Source organism: Pteropus vampyrus, unplaced genomic scaffold (assembly GCF_000151845.1).
Source record: "Pteropus vampyrus isolate Shadow unplaced genomic scaffold, Pvam_2.0 Scaffold19, whole genome shotgun sequence".
NCBI classification, from domain to species: domain Eukaryota; kingdom Metazoa; phylum Chordata; class Mammalia; order Chiroptera; family Pteropodidae; genus Pteropus; species Pteropus vampyrus.
This window is the reverse complement of record NW_011888800.1, coordinates 9,366,808-9,387,108: the sequence shown is the minus strand read 5'-3', so window position 1 is coordinate 9,387,108 and position 20,301 is coordinate 9,366,808. Positions and strand designations below refer to the sequence as shown.

Here is a 20,301-nt window from a genome sequence, read left to right as displayed (position 1 = left end):
TATTTATAAAATTAATCCATAGTCATCATGTAAAAATTAGAAAATAAGTTACTCATAATCCCAACATTTAACATTTTAGTGAATTTCTTTGCTTCTCTGCAAAGAGTTTACTAATAACTCCCTAAATGGAATATACAAACCAAAACTTAACTGTTTCTTTACCAAAAAGAAAAAAATTATTATATAATACTGTTAGACACTAAGATCCTCAAAGTAACTTTGAGTAGCTATATTAAATGACTCCATATAGTGCTTTGGAGTTTGACTTAGTTGGTTATTGACAGGTTTTTCTGGGTCAGTCTTGGCTGTCACCTGTCATTTCACATTACTGTCAGTTTATCTGCAAATAGCAATCCTCTTCTAATTATGCTATAAACTACAGCTTTTGAAGTAAGTAAGACTAATCAGAGTATTAAAACGTTAGAACAAGAATGAAAAGTATTTCAATCAGAGCCTAAGATGCTCTCATTAGTACACGGCTTTTAATGACATCTTTTGGCTCCTCTAGCCTTTAAAATTGACTTTTTTTACTCTCTGGTTCACGGTTACAATTACCCAATAGCTTAGTGTTCGACAGATTGAGGTGTTACTATCATAATTGTCTGGAAATATAATTATACAATTTAATGAGATATATTAGAATAAAAATTCGTATGTATATATAGCTTTCTGAAATCTATTATTTTTGCTTGGATAGCTTTTCCACTCTCAGCTTCTGTAGTATATCTTATGGTAAAATTTGTTCGAGAAAGATGCCATGTGGTATATATACTATGTATTAACTTACGATAATGATGTATTCTTATTTCTTCCTTATATTTATTCATAAAAAATGCCAAACAACCAACTTTATCTTTCCTTTCAATAACTTTCCTGTTAAACTTATAGAAATTCTCATTTAGAATTGCAGGAAACCATTTTGTATCATATTCTAACTCATATCTTTAATAGTGTAATCCACTAGGTATGATAACCCCAAATCTGTTATGTATAAAGGCTGAAATTATATCCATAATCACACTAGTATTTTAAAAATATACTAATCAATCTCTTATCAAATAACTCTTCGTACTTTAAAAAGTTATCTTGGTTTTAAAAAAGAAAATAATCACTTATCTAGGATCCATGTTATGGGACCTCACCTTATGGCTATAAACACATCTTTCAGAATTTTAGTAATTACACGAAGACTTAATCACCATGGAGCAGTGGGAAAAGCTACTACATAAAGGAGAAATTTAAAAGGAAAAGTTAAAAAAAGAAAAATAGTTACTTTTGGGATTTTTAAAATAATAATTATAAAGAGAAAACAAGATAAGAGCAAAGGTCTGGAAATGGAAAAACTAAATTCTAGTCCTGGCTTAGACATTTAACAAACATGATCTAGTTCCTAAACCTCTTTAGACCTCTAATTACCTCCTCAGTAGAATAGGAATAACAACTGTTTTTCCTGCCTCAAAATAAAATAGTGTATCTGACGACAGTCTTTACTTCCAAGGTCCTCAATAAATATGAGTAGGAGTTTGTTGGTTTTACTTATGCTCTTTAGTAAAGTTTTGATATGGTGCCTTCGCATTGTTTTTCAGAATTTCATGACTTTTGGAATAGTGTTTTTCTTACACTGAGCTATCATTTCATTAAGTAGAGTCCATTTTCAGTGTAGCTATTCTGATTGGAATTCAAGTGTCTACTAACAACCTCTGCATTTATCTGTAAAGTATGATGAAATTACCTAACCAAATCTGATATAGAATTAACAGATAACCACTAAATATAATTATATAAACTAATGTTTTATTTTACTTTACAAAGTAGTAAAATCTGTAAATAGCTCACAACATACAATGACTATTAAGGGAAATATAAAGACATTTATAATTTATTAAATAATTCCTTAATTCCTTCTGGAGTCAAGAAAGAACCACCTCCATAAAGCAAGCTGTACCAAGCAAGAACATCCTGGGGCAATAAGGCAGTGAGGCTCTACTAACACATACAAATTAATTTACAGGCTAAAGTGCAATTATCCTCTAAAGCAGGCAACCCAGAGGAACATTTCTAGATTTGCTTTTACTTCTTAAAATTATTATTTTATTCAACAAACACTTATATAGTGCTTACAGTGTGAAAGACTATTCTAAATGCTGAACAAACACTTAAATCATATAATCCACATAACTATTGAGTTAGCTAACTATATTTGTCCCTATTTTACAAATGAGGAAATTGAGGCACAGAGGTTAGGGTGACACAAGATGACAGAGGTAGTAAGTGGTGGAGGCTAGGATTGAAATCCAGGCAGTCTTGGCTCCAGAATCCAGGTACTTAAGAACTATGTTAAGCTTCTTTCTATAGATATACTTAGTTATATACATTTCATATCCTATTAAACAAACTCAGAACTTCTATGGGATTAAAGATAAGAGCACAGGGAATTGTTAAGTAGCCATCTCCTTATTAAAATAATGAATTAAAAGATATATATTAGATGTGTATTGTTTCCAAAGTTGATCGTTAGAAAGTTAGGGAAAAAAATTTTACACCAATATAAATATTTCTTTTAAGATGCTTCAAGAAATGAGGAATTAAAAACCAAAATAAACCAAGATTGTAAACATGGGAAAATTAGGCTTCATTTAATTCCACAAAAAAACACTGTGCAGGTAGTGGTGACCCAAATGATTAATATGTACAAACAGCATCAGAGATAAGGCTGGAATCCTTTGGCTTCCTATTGGCAGAGAAACTGCCCAAACCTCCATTTCATAATCCAGAGTTTCAGAGACCAAAGCCAGAGTGTCCTTAGCTAAAGCCAGAATCTCGGTCCTGTAGCTGGAATCTCTAATCCTAGGGACACATCTTGAGGAAAAACTCTTCCTAATACTAAAGAGGGCAGAGAAGCACCCCTACTGCTAGAACCTTGACCGTGCTTCTGAAGTGCATGCTTCAGTTTTTGATATCTCTGGCTGCAGTCTCAATGGGGGCAGTAGTTTCCACTTTCTTTCCTAGGTTTGGGGGAAGATGTGTTTCAGGTATGCTGAAATCCAACACACATTTTCCCATAATACTTGTGTTATACATATAGTGATTCCACTGTGAATGTAACCACAGAATTTTAGCACTAAGAACACTAGGTCGGTACTCTCACATTACAGATGAAGAAATTGTGGCCCAGAGAGTTTAAGTGACTTGAAAATCTGGTCTCCTAACTCCCAGCTTAATGTTTTTTTACCATCCTATTCTACTGCCTACTTTGGCTACAAATACAGGGAACTCAACCATTATTTCTACATCGAAGCTATGAAAAAATTCTTTTAAATTCCAAATATTCTAACTTAATAATAAACATTTGAAATCCAAATTGTTGATAAACTAGGGAACAGACATAAATCTCTCTCCCCACTTTTGGACAGTTAATACTATATCTAAAATTTTTAAACATGAAACATTTTCAAACATGAAAATATATTTAAAATTATTTGGGTCTCCAGCATTCCTCATTAGTCATGTTACCCAAACTTATTCCTCTTTATTTGCTGGAGTTGATGTTCTTGCATCTTTCTGTTCCCTATGATAAGGGAGTCCCCTTGGTAGCTGCCCTATCCTGCTAATACCTAGTGAACCCCCAAATGGGATAAAAATGTTAAATGGCAACCCTGAGTTCAAGTAAGATTCACTTGCAAATAAACCCCCAAATTTACCAATCCCCTCCCTACTTCATTGAGGATATAATCCCCTTATATTCCTTAGAATAAATGGATTTATTTTCTTGCAAAACAAAAGGTAGGGGGTAGGGCAGCATGAGGGTACTGGAGACCTAAAGTGGAAAGTGGCAATGAGAAGTGAGGGTGGGACAGGCAGAAAGAGAAAGAGAAGGCATTGAAGATAAATGTACTTGCTATGGATAAAAACCATAAGAATGTTAGACTAAAATGATGTAATAAAAGTCGTCAAATTTAAGATAGCCAAAATATAAGAAATTATTTTCAATTAAGGTTGAAATTAATTGCTCTAATGAAAAGTTCATAATTATCCAGCAAGATGACTGAAGCCCTTCTGAAAAACAACAACAACAAAAAACGAGAGAATGTTTAAAGCATAAACCAAACAAGCTTGTAAGATCAGAAGTTAAAGGGTTATAAGAATAAAAGCTCAATGAGAAAAACATAAAATTACTGTTAACAACATTTACTGAGGGCCTCATGTGTGCTAAGTTCTATGAGGTGTGGTGGGTAAATATAAAGGCAGAAAAGGATACAGACAAAATAGAAGGCAAAATAAATGAAAATTTCTGCCCTACTAAGCATACATTCTAATTAGTGATATGATATAAATATATGAAAAAGTCTTAAAGCAATGTTATAAACAACCGCAAACAAATGTAATCCAAACAAATCACAAAAGTGATTAAAAATGATAAAATTTATGATAAATGGATGAAATTATAGAAAAGATGAGTATAATTTATTCAAAAGTACCAAGAAGTACTTGAGAAGTTCTCATTAACAGATCCTTATATAACTCCTAGCATTTATTAATCTCTTCCTATTCCCAATAACCATTCTTCCAAAACTAGAATGGGCAACCAAAACAATGCCTAGGTAGAAGTTGGAGTCTCTAGTTTCCCTTTTATTAACTCTGTAATAAATTATAACAACTAGGTAAGAATTTTAAGACAACTATATTTTCTTCTGAGTTTTATAAAAACAATTCTTGTTATGAACTTAAATAAAGTTTAATTACCTTAAAAAGAGTTAAGGAATAAATCAAGACAGATTACATTGAAAAATATTTCATGCACAATATTATAAAATCTAATATATTACACATTTTTATATTTGACATTTATAGAAAAAAGAAAAGCTCCACAACGTAAGCAAGAAGAAAACAGGCCTAAAAACTTGCAATAAAGCAACACACTCTGATACGCATGCATGGGTAGGGCTGCATGCACACAGGTAGATTCTGAACTTTCACTAAGTTAAAAGCTCAGAAGGAATACGGTTAGCGAGGAAAATATGTTGAATCTGTGTATTGAACATAAAACAGACGAATCTTCACAAACTGATTGTTAAATATAAATTTTAAGCCTCAAAAAAATTGCAAAAACAGACTTTCTATGCTGAATCAGTAGTGAAATAATCTTATAGTCAGAGTAGAGGAGACCATTCCCTTTGTGGTTTGCCTTATAACAAAAAGGTTGTGTGGTCAATGTTTGTACCTAGAATAATTAAATATAGTGCTTTCAAATGAGAAACCAGAAAATAATTATTTTCTGAGAGTATTTGCCTTAGGTAAAGTCTAGAGTCATTTTAAGTAATTTAATTCCAAAATTTCTAAAGATTCTGAGTTTCACACTGTAACTATATCAGTAATATATTTAACTAAAAATGAAAATAATTAAAATTTACTTACAGATCTACAAATACCACTATCATAAAATGGTTTTCAAAATATAATTAAAAACTGCACAGAACCTCTTTGTATTAAGACTACTGCTATAAATAAGTATGACAAATTCTACACAAATTCAACCAAAAAATTTAGAGGTGGGTTTCATGGTCATAGCATGGAGGCCAGGCCCACGCTCACCTTGGACGTCTTCCTCTCCACCATCACCATCTTCTTCCTCATTGTAAGCCAGTTCAGCCTGCTTGTCTGCCTCATACTCACCTACGTTACCATCATCCCCATTATAATCCGCCAGTTTAGAGCCATGTTGCGGATCAACAGGGGATTCATTTTCATCAAAGAATCGGCCTGTGAAGTAGGTAGAGGATTAATTCAAGAGTAAAGAGAGAAGAAAAGAATGGACCTATACTGGAGGCAGATCAGGAAGTAGACAAGTGAAACCTGGCAAGTTTCAGGACACGAGTTATAAAAAAAAAATACATTTTAAGAAAGTTATCCAAGACAAAAGGAAATAAGAATGAAGACTGAAAATAACTTTTATTTAAGAATTTCTCTTCTGTGTAATTTTAGTGCTTGCTACTTAAGGTTTGAATGTTTTCTTAAAGAAAAGGGCACATATTCAGAACTGTTTTCCTAATAACCAATGACTTATCTAAGTATTTGTCTAATTAAACACTTTATGAGAATAAATACTTTTATTACTTGATATATTACATGTTTGAAATTTGTAGTCATTTATTGATTTATGAAATACCACTTCCCATGAATAATTCTGATAACTGTTTTTTAATAAACAAGTACTAGGCAGGCTAGTTTCTCTTTGGATACTAAGACAAACCGACACACCTGAGGACTATCTTAAGTTCCCTCAGTAACAGTGATTCATTATAGCCATGAATTGATTTCCAAGGAGGGGTGGCAGAGAGAGTAAATCATCAGAATATCTAGTGGTATGTGTTTTGAAAAAACAACCCAAGTAATTCTGATTTATTCTTTCTCTTTTCCTAAACCAGATATTTAAAAGTCAATAGTAGAGGAAGCTTAGAAAGTGGACCTATATTAGACTGTTATATAGTACACATTCATAACAATTAGAAATCAAAGAATGACAGACAAATAGACATTAAAAATTAAAACGTTAGGCAGACTAAGATCTGACTCACAAACGAGTTAAACTCTACTTTCGCATTAAATTTAAGTAGCATCAAAATAAATTTTATTCCAATCCCTAAAATCTGAGTAACATTAACTTACTGATGATGGAAGAACTTAAGACTTCTCAAAAATTATAAAAACTTTCTGTGGTAGGTCTAAAATTTTTTGAATTATAAAAATTTACATTGCAATGAGATATTTGGGAAAAAATTAACAACTTCCTTTGCTTGGAAAGAGAGGGTAAGTGCAAATGGAAAAAATTATGGAGGGATTGGTCAATTTTACAGATAGCTCACTATGTTATCGGGCCAATATATTTCTCATTGTTGGGTAATAAGTCAATCAGAAAAATAGTTAAAGAACAAATCACACTTATATAGGCTTTGAAAGTGGGGCTGGTAACAACAGCAACAGAAGTAATAGTGGCCAATAAAAAAAAACAGAAAGTCACCTTAAATCTATAAATAAATGACAAGCTGATAAAATATAGCTCAGAGAGAAGAATATACAAGAGTTAAAAAGGAAAAACAGTAACAAGTGAAGAATAGGTAAGCTGTTTGTGAAAAAGACACCGTCTCCTAATGATAGTAATACAAAACAAAACACTTTGGTGGCTTTCTTTTATTCTTCTTCCTAACAACAAAATAAATTATGCCAATATAAGCAAAAAAAGGAGATTTATAGAAACCTATGTTTTCTTTTTTCTTAATATACAATATTTACTATGGAGAAAACACCTTTATGCAATGTGAAAATGCTATTTTAAATATATAAACATTTTAACATGGTAGTTACCAGTGAGTTTCTTAAAGTACACTACTTTCTCCAAGAGAACTTTTTCATTTTTTATCAGTTATGAAATATAGAAGACTAAAAAATTAGCCTAAAAAATTTATGTAAATAATAGTTAATTAACTAATATTATCAAACAAAATATATTAAGCAAACACATGGTCTCTCTCTGGCTATTATACTATTTCAACAGAACAACATATAAAGTTTTTTCTAAAGTGTTTGATGACCTGACTAGCTTGAATTCAGTCATAAACTTTTAATACTACGATTATAGTGGCACTCAGAGATAATCAGAAAATCAATAACAAGAATGGATGACCACATAACTGACCTTTTTAAAATAGTATTTTGTGCTATCATATATACAGAATTTTCATCTTTGGAGAAAGAGCTAACTTATATAAACAATAAGAGATAGAGCCAACTATACAACTTGCTAGTCAAGTTGGGGACATCAGACAAACTTCACATTTAAACAGTGAATGAATATGACAGTATAAATAAAAATGCATAATGCTAACCAATATAACAGACTGCTAAATAATATAACTGTCGGGCAACATATTTGCAAAAAGGAGTTACACAAGGTAGAAATCAGTGTGGGTTAGAGCTAGAGGAGAAGTTTTCAAAAAAGAGGCAAATATATTGGACCATGACAGATAGAGAAGGAAAGAAGCATTCAAAGAACAGGTAAGAATGAAGATGGAGTGAGTATTCAGGAGACAGTAAAGAGATTAATTTGACTGTATTAATATCAGAAAATAGAAAAAGGAAGTTTGGACAAGCAAACGGGGAATAATTATGGAAGACTTTTAAAGTTAGAGATTTAAAAAGGTTATCATTAGAAAGTATGTAAAAGTATCGACTATTCTCTTCATTCATCCATCCAACAAAGATTCATTGATGTATGTGACATACCATGCTAGGCACTGTGATACAAAAATAAGCTTACCATCTCCATCTCTGGTAATTATAGTAGTAAGGGAGACCAACGTGTAAACAAATAACTAGAAAGTGATGCAATGTGCGTTGTAACACAATGATCTAGAAAGTGACAAATGAACATAGAGACCATTGCTACCATTGGTTTCTATCTGACAGAGAAAGGCTGAACTTTATGTGGAGACAACAGGCAGTTGTCATTATTTCTTTCAAAACGGACATCAGGAATCTAATCTGTCTTATGTTCCACAGCATCTCCATTGTCTAATCAACTAAGAAGCTAAAGGGCTTAGACTATGAAAAGAGAGGAAATGTTAGGTAGAGGTGAATCGAATACCTTTAAAAATGACAACGGTAATATGTGGCACAAGAGAGTGAAAAGAGTCAAAGTATGATTCTATAATCCTAGCTTGGAAACTAAATATAATGGTGTCTATAGCCAAAATGGAATAATTGGGAAGGCATGAGAAAGCAAATGTTGCTTTAGGCATACTGAGCTTAGTGTTCCAGTAAGATATCCAAATGAAAATATTTTATAGACAACGTGGAAATATGGAACTAGACTCTAGGTGTGAAGTGAGGGCTAGATGTATAGACTTAAGATTCATAAATATAAAGAAAACAGGTTAAATGAAGACAACATAATTTCTCTTAGAAAATAAATATTTACAGAAAACACCTATAAGACAAAGGAATGATCTAAAGGAATAATAAAATTTAAGAAAGGAGAAAGGAAGTAATGAGGGTAAAGTTATCAAATGATGGTATACATCTGTGATGTGTTTCAACAAGAATTAAATATTAGACTTTGGTTACAACTCTCTTTGCTGAAAACCCGCTCCTCCCTTGGAGAGTACTCTGTCTTTTATCTTCTATCTTTTCATTTCCAGATTCCACAGGGCCGCAGCCTTCCTTAGCATGGCACACCTCCTTCTAAAATGTACCTTCATTAAATCTTACTTTTTCTAAATCTCGAAAAAGAAAAAATTCTAGACTTCATCTCTGAAGCATTTTATCTATTTAAATATTTTAAATCCAGTTCTGTCTCTCTGTAATCACGATGTTAAAGCTGTGCCCAGCTAGGGGAGTAATACAGTAATTATATTCAGTTTGGATTGCCAGATTTCCTTACGTTGGAGCAAAATTCAATTGTGTACTTGAATATTTATTATTTTCACCCTAGTGGCTGACTGAAAATTATTAATTTAGAATATATCAGTAACAAGATAGCTTCATCCCAACAGTTTAAACATGAGAAAACAAAGAAAGAAGTGTCATACACACTAACTATTCAAAGTGTTTGGGCAGTATCAAGATGGAAAAAAAATTATAAGACACACTGATATACTTTTCAGTTCACTTTAAACAACAGAACTTCATATAGAATGATAGTCTGTAAAACAGCTTAAATACCAGACTGCAAACTCCAAAGACCAGTAGAAAATGAAACAATAACGACAAATAACTAGAACATTTCTCAATCACAAAAGGGCATTTCAATCAAGAGAACTAAACTGTATATTGTAATTCAGTACTATAAATTAAAGCAAGATAAATTACTTTTTTGCTTCATTGGCTTGAGATTCATTTATGGGTTTCAATTTCTCAACTATTCCATAAAAAAGAGGTTTACATTTTTCATGTCATTCATTTAATATATTATCACATTATAAACAAAATGAATCAATCTGAGTTGGTTATAATAACTCTGAAGAGAAAGAAAAGGAAATTTTACTCTAAAATTTTTATTGCTTTCATCTCGTGGTAGTATCCACTTTGCACCATTCGATTGGCAATGTACACATTCAACTGACTCATTCATTATTCAATTTAACACCTACAGTTTTGACTATTTCAAGTATCCCTGAGGGTCTATGACATGTGAAAACTTAATCTGTTGAGATATGAGTTAGAGTTGTGAAATCTAGGAGGGTGGGATGTACAAATTGTGATAAAAATGTTACTGCAGGCTTTCCTCAAAACAATTTGAAGGGAAAACTACTGACTGGCTTTTGAACTGTTTACTTTGATATCAGTATCAGGAACATTATTTAGGGCAAAAAGACCAAACTTAAAAGCAATGGGAAAAGCAGTTAGTGACCTACAAGAGAGCACCCATAAGACTGGCAGCTGATTTCTCAAAAGAAACTATGCAAGACAGAAGGGCTTGGCAAAGAGCATCTAAACAATTTGACCATCCTCTCATTCCCAATGCAAAGAGGTTCAACAGCTCTTTCCCCTTCTTTATATAATCCACAGGTTGCCCTTTTGCTACTTTTTTTCTTAAGACTAATTCTACAGGGGAAAAGGAGAAAAAGGGAAGAAAAGCAAACAATTCAATTTGCTTCAAGGTTAAATATTGTTCTCCTTTGCCTCTCCCTTTTATTCTACACCAAACTTACTGGACTAGCCTTAGCACCAGCATAGGATAAAGGGGCTGGAGGTGGAAAGTAATTTGCCAATTTTTGAAGAATACCAGGCATGCATTACATATGTATGACAACTACATTAATCTTATGTACATTAAATACTTGGATATTCCACTTCAACTCCGTATTCAAAAATTCTTTGACATTCAGAATAAACAAGACTATAATGTAATTAATTAACAAATTCTTGTATCCTAAATTTGACTGCCTTTCTGAATCCATACCAAGAAAATGTCTTTTCAAGACAATATTGTAGCACACTGAAGAATGGGGCAAACTATTTCTTCAAATATTTCACAAAAATCTTTCTTTTTTAATGTAGCACTATGATTTACATTTTTGTAAGTTTAACAAATTTTTCTATTTTTTATTATTAAATATTTTCAAATATATAGAGAAGTATGGAGACTATACATCTGTGTTCCTATCATCCAGAGCTTTGTCAACTTTAACATTTTTTATCATATTTGGTTTGGAACTTTTAAATAAACAAAACGTTACAGATACAATTACAGTTCCCTGAGTACCTCTCCCTAGCATTCTCTTCCTACTCTAAAGGTAACATCTACCTTAAATTAGGTGTTAAACATCCCCATGAAGGTTTATATATTCATTAACAAATAGTATTTATTCACAGACCTTTGAACTTTATAAATATGGCATCTGGGAAAGAAAGGGTTAACTCAGCATGACTGGGTTGCTCAAACCCTGCAAATTTCAAAGAAAGGCTTGTCTTCTAAACTGGTTCTTAGCTGGATCCTGGCAGATAAATTCTGAGTCTTTCTGCTTGGTGTTTTTGTAAGTCTGAGGTCTTGGGCCATGCTATACAAGTTTGATTGGATAAATTTATCCTAACAAAGTGATTTATGGTATTTGTTTTTGCTAGATGGACATGGGGAGAGCCTGGAGTCTGAGTAGCTGAGCTCAGTCATGTGTGTACTACATGACTACATGACTGACCCCTCAAAAAACCTCTGGACTCCAATGATCAAGTGAGCTTCTCTGGTTGGCAACACTTCACATGTGTTGTCACATGTCTTTGCTGGGAGAATTAAGCACATCTTCATGCAACTCCACTGAGAGGGGACACCTGGAAGCTTGAGTCCGCTTTCTCCTGGGCCTTGCTCCATGAATCTTTTCCATTTGCTGATTTTAATCTGTGTACTAAACTGTAACTCTGAGTATAACAACTCTTCTGGGTCCTATGAGCCCTTCTACTGAATCATCAAGCCTGAGGGTAGTTTTGGGACTCCCAACACAGTACCATCATGTACCTATTCTGCAACTTGCTTTACTCCTTCCACATTATAGTTTTGAGATTTACTCATGTTGATTAATGTAGCTTTGCTCATTCATTTTAACTCCTACATATGATTCCACTGTAAGTATGGCATGTACTATGATTTATCCATTCTCATACCGATAGACATGAATGTCCTTGTATGTCTCCTTACACATATGTGTTTGCAGGTACATTTTAGGTGCTAAGTTATAGGGTATGTGCATCTTCTCACTCTAATTGATCTTTTGATTAATGAAAGTTCATTTTAATAAAGCCCAATTTATCATTTTCATCATTTATGGTTAGCTTTTTTTTTTGCAGGGGGGAGGATACTTGGTATGTAGTTTAAAAAATCTTATTAGCTTTAAAATTTAAATCTGTTTTGAATTTAATTCAGTGTATTGTGTGAGGTACGGGAGTAAGGTTAATATTTTTCCACTTGGCTATCCAGCTAACCCAGTACTATTTATTGAAAAATCTATCCATTCCCCCATTGCGCTGTAGTATCAACTTTGTCATACATAAAGTGACCATGCACACGTCATCAGTTTCTGGATTCTCTATTCTGTCTCATTTGTTCATCTGTCTATTCTTGTGCCACTATCACAGTGTTCTAAACACTTTATCAATAATAGTTTTATAATAAATCTTGAAATCTGGCATGGAAGTTGCTAAGTTTTGTTCTTATATAGACTATTGTCGCTATTCTTGGTCCTTTCCATTTCTATACAAATTTTAGAGTCAGGTTATCAAACTCCACCAAAAAACAAAAAATGCTGTTGGGATAAGCACTGAAATTCTAGATGAGAGAAGAATTACATTCTTAAAACATCAAGCCTTCTAATCTATGAAAATGAATTTATTATCTAATTTCTGTCAATAATTTTTGTAGTTTATTGAGGTTCTTGGGACTATTTTGTAAGACTTTTTTTCAAGGATATGTTGTATTTTATGCTATTAAAAAGCTTCTATTTTAAAATTTCACTTTATATTTGTTGCTGACATATAGAAATACAATTAATTTTTACATTAACCCTGTATCTAATAACTTTGCTAAAAATCTGTAGGTTGTTTTTAGTTTTTTACATATGACATTTACATGTCTGCAAATGATATCAGTATATCAGCTTTATTCCTTGTTTCCTCTTTTTGAACATTATTTAATTGACTAGGACCTACAATGAAAAGAGGACTAGAAGTGATGACAGTGGTTATCCTAGTCCTCTGAATTTCAAGAGGAAAGCTTTTGATAGTTCACCGTTAAGTGTGATGTTTGTTTGGAGATTTTTATAGATACTCTTTACAAATTAAGGAAATAACCTCCTAATCCTACTTGGTTTAGAGTTTGTTGATTATCATGAGTACATGTTGAATTTCCTCAAATGCTTGCATTTGTTGAGATAACTATGATTTTTCTTGTATAATTTGTTAAGGTAGTGAATTACAGACTGCCTTTAATATATTAAATAATCTTGCATTTTGAGAATAAATCTAACACAGTCATCATGTATATCATTTTTATCTATCTGTAGACTTAATCTGATAATATTTTATTAAGGACTTTATATTTATGTTAATAAGAGGGGCTGTACTGTAATTTTCCTTTCTCATAATATCCTTAGTTTTGCTATCCAACTTAATGCTGGCTTCATAAAATGAGTTGAGAGTTGTTTCCTCCATTTAAATTCCCTGGAAGAGTTCATGTTAAATCGGTTGTATTTCATCCTTAAATGTTTGGAAGAATTCACCAGTGAAACCATTTGGGCATGAAAATTTCATTAAGGGAAGGTTTCAATATTACCTCCTTTTCCTCCTCTACCCACTGCTGGATGGAAGCAATACACTGTATTTGTTCTTTTAGTGATTACCTTCAAATTTTAAATATTCATACTTTGTAAAATTTCTAACAAAACTTCAAAGTATTCAGTATTTCTGTCCTCTTTCTACACAGGACATAGACTTTCTCACTTTACCTCTGAAGACCCTATCTTTTATTACTATTTGATATTGTTTTTGCTGTTTTAACACAAAAATAGTTTCCTTAAGTCAATACTTAAATTTACCAACAGCTTTGATCAATTCGAGTTCCCATTTTTTTGTAGCTGTTACTATCCCTCTTCAATTTTCTATTTTACTAAAGAATAAGCTTTACTCTTCTTTCACTGAGGGTCTATGAAAGGTAAACTCAGTCTTGTGTAACTGAATATGTCTTCATTTTTGCCTTTGTTGTCTTTATTATCTGGTATAACATTCTATGTTGGTAATTATTTTCCACTTATCATGCAAATATATTCCATTATCTTTTGGCATTTGATTTGCTGATTAAAAGTCTGCTTAGGATGTAACTGCCATTCCTTGGAAATAATCTATATTTTCTGATATCATTTAAGATTTTTTTTTCCTTAATTTTTGGATATTCTGATATTTTCCTATGTGCCTAAAAACAATGATTTTCTTCATTTATCCTGACACTCAGTAGGCACATCTGATGAGAAAACTCATGTCTTTCTTCAATTGCAGACATTTCTGGGCTCTTGAAATTCTTCAAAATTCTTTTCAAGTATTGACTATGTACCATTTCCTCCATTCTCTACTGAAAACTCCTATTAGACATACATACATCTGTTTCTCTTAACATCTGTTTTATATGTATGTATGTATATAAGTATGTTTATAAATATGATATAGATTTGTCTCTAAATCTTTCTCTGTCACTCTGTACTACATTTTTGATGAGTATCTCAGTAAAGGCTTCCAAATCACTTATTTCAGTCAACTATGCCATGGTCTACTGTATCAGACACTGATTTTTTATTTTGGTGATTATATTTTTCATTTCTAATATGTATAATTGATTTTTATATCTGTTTTAGTTTTATTCCTGCCTATTTCTTAATCTTGTCTTTTTTTGAGTAAATTATTTCTTGATTTATCTTGTTGAGCATCTTTAAGCATATTTAATTTAAAGCAGATTTATATAAAATTATTTTCACGTTTCAGTTGTTGACATGTAAGCTATCTCTCTTAGCATTAATATTTTTCATAGTTTTAGAGTTTTGGTTTGCTGACTAATTTTCAGTGTGTGTGGAGTATTTGCTTATGTGTTTTCACTTTTTCTGTGTTCATCTGTATTATCTAGTTACTTTAAAGATGCTTTCCACCCAGTTCTCCAGTCTAGGATGTTTTCATGATCATATTTCAGAGTTTCTTTTCCACAGTATTACTGGAGATAGCAGAGATTCAGTATAGAACCAATGGTGGTGTGGTTTAGCACATAGTCATGAGGCTGCATTTGTAAGTTCCCATCTCCAGAAGCTTTCAGGTTGCTAAATATTGTAGTCCTTGATGGCAGTCAGCAATAACTTTATTTTCTGCTTCCTCTGCCAAAGGAGATGGGGCAATGATCAGTTTCTGGCTTTAAGCAATAAGCCTGAATCCCAATTTAAGTGGTTCCAATTTATTCTTATTGCTCCTAAGAGCCAATTTCCTGGAAACCTGCATTTTCAGACCCAGAGCCTAATAGGCCCAATCATTTAGTTCCTTTCATCATCTTACATTTTTGTGTCATTTCTTGACCACAGAAATGTTTAACATGTTTTTGAAGTTATCAATATCCTTTTAGTTCTGTTTATCATTACATGTGTAATCAGAGTGGCTATGTCAAAGGTGAACTCACTAAGCTATCTGGATCAGAGGTTGAAAAATAATTTCAAAAGATCTGTACATAAAATAAAATCATGTACTCACTGATACACTAGCTTGACTCTCCAATGTTGTTCAGGAGAATCATTAATCATGGTTGAATAAGTAAATCCTGCTGCTACTCACTCTGGAGCAAGCTACACAGAAAAGTCTATATGAGAAGCAGCTTGATCAACAACCACCACCTACTATCTGAAGTAACTGTCCTTGTGATTTTCAGTATGGGGCTAACATTTGAAATGAACAGTCTTCTCTATTCAAGGCAACTAAATAGATAGGGTATGTTCCTTTAAACTGGCAAACAAGTAGGCCTTCCATGGATTCTCAATTTCTTTGAAATATGCCTCCAGGATACTTTGAAGTGTCCCCTGAACTATATTTTGTCATGATATAGCCTACATTCTACATTTTAAATTAAACCAAGTCAAATATATCTTCCTCTATAATAGCAAAACATGCCACTTTTGTACAATGTGGCAACACAGTTAAATTTACAGAAATATGCATATCTTTATAGTGCTTTCAATAAAATTTCAACTTGTTCTAACAATATATCATTTTATACCTATAGAATCAACCGCTTTTAGATTCATTGCCTATTACACTTCTACTATCATTTGTACTTCTTGATCTCTCCATATAACTTTGGTCTCTAGATGAAGTAAAATCAGATGAAGATATGGACTGAGATTATATCTGTCCTGTATCCATAAAGGAAAAGCAGTCAAGCAGGGCAGAGAAAGAGATTCTTTCACATGCTCAGATTCTCTCTTCCTATTCCCATTTCATATTTTCCATTTACCAACAAGGCCTTATTATGATAAAAGTGTTCTGCCTCTGGCATTTTTAGTGTGGTATCTTTCTCTCAAGACTACAATCTCCTCATTTACCATTTTTGAATATCATGTCTCAGTCTGATGCAATTCACTTGCTAAGTTTCAGTCAATACTTCCCTCTCAAGCCAAGTATAATCTCAGTATAACTTCTACACAGCCATGGATTCCAAATGGCTAAGCCCCTGCCCCGGACCAACTACAAGTTTTCTCTTCTATATTCTCATGGTATAGAAAGGTGCCAAAAATTCAAATACCTACAAGCATCAGACAAGTAAGCTAAACATATGTATTGTAACAGAGAAATGGGACATGGAAAATCTCATTCTAAATGAACAGTCATAATCATTTCCAGGGATTATGTCAAACATTCTCATTTAAAAGAATCCAGTTTGGGGGAATCTTATGTGAAATCTATTGATTTTAAAATATTGGTAACTATTTCAGATTTTTAAAAATGTGTGGACCAAACAAAACTCATGTTGGCTGGATTTGGACATGGGTGGACCAAACAAAACACATGTTGGCTGGATTTGGACATGGGTCATCAGTTTTTAATCTCTGCAAAAGATTATTTTTGCTATTTAACAAAGTTTTAGAAACAAAACACACAGAACTAGCCTCATACAAGATTGCATTCTTCAAATACAACTAAAGCCTATCAATTACTATAGGTCTTAATCTTTCTAATGAACAAATAGGCTTATCCCTCATCTGCTAATCCAAATGTTCTCTTTTACCTACTCAAATACAGATGGAGAAACAAAGTTCACAAAACCATTGAGGAAAAAAATGCTCTTAATGCTTCTTCATGAAGAACAAAATCAGAATAAAATGGCAAAAGTCTTAAAAGACAATAGAAATGGAGATATAGTATATAAAAACTAAAGTACACTACCAAACAGATACACAAAATTCTAAAACTGATGCAATCAGTTTAACAAATATTTAACCAATGCTTGCTATATACATGCGAGGCTGGGTAAACAAAAAGAATAAGACACAGTTCCTGCCCTCATGAAGTTATTACTACTTTAATAGAGAAGATATATATAAATAGTTACAGAATTCAGGATACAAGACCCAATATTGCTGGTTCTTTAATATTTTGTTTTCTAGATTTAAGAAAAATCTCTCTTTTCTCTTAAGCTATCTATAACTTACAACAATCTTGTAAAGTATACCTTTGTGAATAAAGATAAAACAACTACATTTTCTCTCTACTTGATACATCCAGAATTCAGAAACTCTTAGTGAATAATCTTATTTTCACGGCAATATAGTTATTTGGCTAAACTCAATAAGAATCTGTTCTCTTTGTAACAGGACACATTTGGAAATGTTGGTTATGTTACCAAGGATCTAGAATGTCATATTTGAGAAGGATGCATAAAAGCAGATATGGCCAGACAGCTTTACAGAACTAAGGCCGACTATAAGGAGTCAATACTTATAAATCTGGCTTTCCAAAAACCAGCCTATATCTGTCATACAGGGTTCCCAGCCTTACAGGTGAGTAAGGAAGGTCACTTCTTGAAGGCCCAGGAACCTCAGACTATCTTGGGAACTTGAGGAGAAGAATTCACATAAGTCTATAGGTATTGCAGGCAAAGTATGATGGTGAATTCTTGGCTTCCTAGTTTCCAATGGCTTTTAAAAGTCCCCTCTGGGGAGGAAAAAAAAATGGCATAGATGATAGAGGCTCTATTCATTCCTCTGGCGACCAAATCAAAGTTGTGACAAAAACAAGGAGCAAGCAGCAAGGAAAAATTGCCTGAGATCTAGATGAACAAGTCATGCAAATAGGAAGAAATCCAAGAAATCACCCTGCAACGCAGAAGGTAGGACAGGGCAAGGCAGCAACAGGCGCAGAAGCCTCTTAAAGGGGCCGCATCCACAAGTGGATTTTTGCGGTGACGGACCTGCCTACTCTGAGCACCAGTGTCCATTTGGCTGTGTGCAGGGGAGACCAGTAACTTATGGGGAGACATTGTCGAAGTGAGGGCCGAAGAGAGACTTGCTCTCTACAGAAGTGCCGGAGGTATCCATTGTTCCCTGTTGAGTCTTCCCCCAAACAAGTGTGCCGCATACAGTGCCGCCATAGCCATGATGTCATCACACTAGATAACAGAGGTCGCTCCACCCAGAGTATTCCATGAAACCCCGCCTTCTCCAACTCACTGCCCCACCCAAGCATATCCTCGGCGAGTCAGGTGCTCCTTGCTGAGCAGCGCCTAGACTCACACTGGTGGCAGTTGGCCTCGATTTCTGGTGTGGCCTTTTGAGGCAACTATAAACATAGCATCTGTGGATTGCTTGCTGAATTTTAACAGGTGGCCCAGGAGGGGCAGAGGCTTGGGCTAAATTTGGCCTGCAGCTGAACCCCTCTCAAGAACTGTGTCACTGTACACCTACTTCACAAATCCACACTAATAAGACCGGGAGACTTAGGAGCTTTGCTTAGTACATAGGAACAGACACAGAAAGGCAGCCAAAATGGGAGGACAAAGAAGCAGAAACCATATGAGTTGCTTAAGAAACTTTTGGGAAGTGTAGATAAATTCAGTGAGAACTTCAACAAAAAGATAAAAAACATAAAAATGGAAATGGAAATTATAAAAGAGAACCAATCTGAAATGAAGAACACATTATCTGAGATGAGAAGTATATTAAATGGAATAAACAAAGGAATAAACAAAGTGAATAAAGAAAAGGATCAAATGCCTTATCTAGAGGACGGAAAAGCCAAGGATATGCAATTAGAATGGTAAGAGAAAAGAAGCCACAAGACTATAATAATAATTTAAGAAGCACACAGGACACTATTAAGGGTCCAAATATCCGTCTGATCGGCGTAACTGAAGAAAATCAAGATGTTGAACAGCTGCAGGAAGCTCAGTGAATTCCAAAAATCAGGGATCCAAAGAGGCCCACACCAAGACACATCATAATTTAAATGCCAAAGGTTAAATACAAAGAGAGAATCTTAAAGGCAACGGGAAAAGCAGTTAGTTACCTACAAGAGAGCACCCATAAGACTGGCAGCTGATTTCTCAAAAGAAACTATGCAAGACAGAAGGACTTGGCAAAAAATATTCGACAGGATGAAGATCCAGGATCTACAACCAAGAATAATTTATCCAGCAAAGCTATTAGAGTTGAATGACAGATAAAGAGCTTCCCAGACAAAAATAAGCTAAAGGAATTTACCACCACCAAGCCAGTATTACAGAAAATGTTGGAAAGACTTCTTTAAGGAAAAAACAAAAAACAAAAACATGTATCAAAAACAGGAATAAAGAATGGTAACAACTACATTCCTATCAATAAGTACCTTAAATAGAAAAGAATTAAGTGCTCCGACCAAAGGATAGAGTGGCTAAAGGATGAAAAAACAAGACCCCTACATATGAAAAGGAAGGGGATGGAAAAAGATATTGCTTTGATGGACCTAGAAGGTATTTAAGTCAGATAGAGAGAGATAAACACTATATGATTTCACTTATACGCAGAATCTAAGGAATAAACAGAACAAAATAATCAAAAACAGACTCACAAATATAGTGGACAATTTGGTGGCGGACAGAGGGAAGAGGGGTTTGGGGGGCTAGGAGAATGAGGTGAAGGGTTAAAGAAGTACAAATTAGTAGCTGCTGGATCATCACGGGGATGGGGACCATGGTATAGGGAATGCAGTTAGCATTAATACGTAGGCTAGGTGGAGGGTCAGGGGAGGGAGGGAGCAATTGGG

General features: G+C 33.6%; 1 protein-coding gene across 4 annotated transcripts in view; it reads right to left on the bottom strand.

Annotated features, from left to right (window-relative positions):
* The window catches only part of CASC4 (cancer susceptibility 4), an 85,005-nt gene that overhangs the window by 2,520 nt on the left and 62,184 nt on the right, over window positions 1-20,301 (bottom strand). For 2 of the 4 annotated variants that reach the window (XM_011355030.2, XM_011355029.2), the window contains exon 9: window positions 5,593-5,760. The exons of the other annotated variants lie outside the window; for them this stretch is intronic. In XM_011355030.2, coding sequence (XP_011353332.1) covers window positions 5,593-5,760 — 168 coding nt within the window. The remainder of the gene's footprint in view (window positions 1-5,592; window positions 5,761-20,301) is intronic. 4 annotated transcript variants of the gene reach the window in all.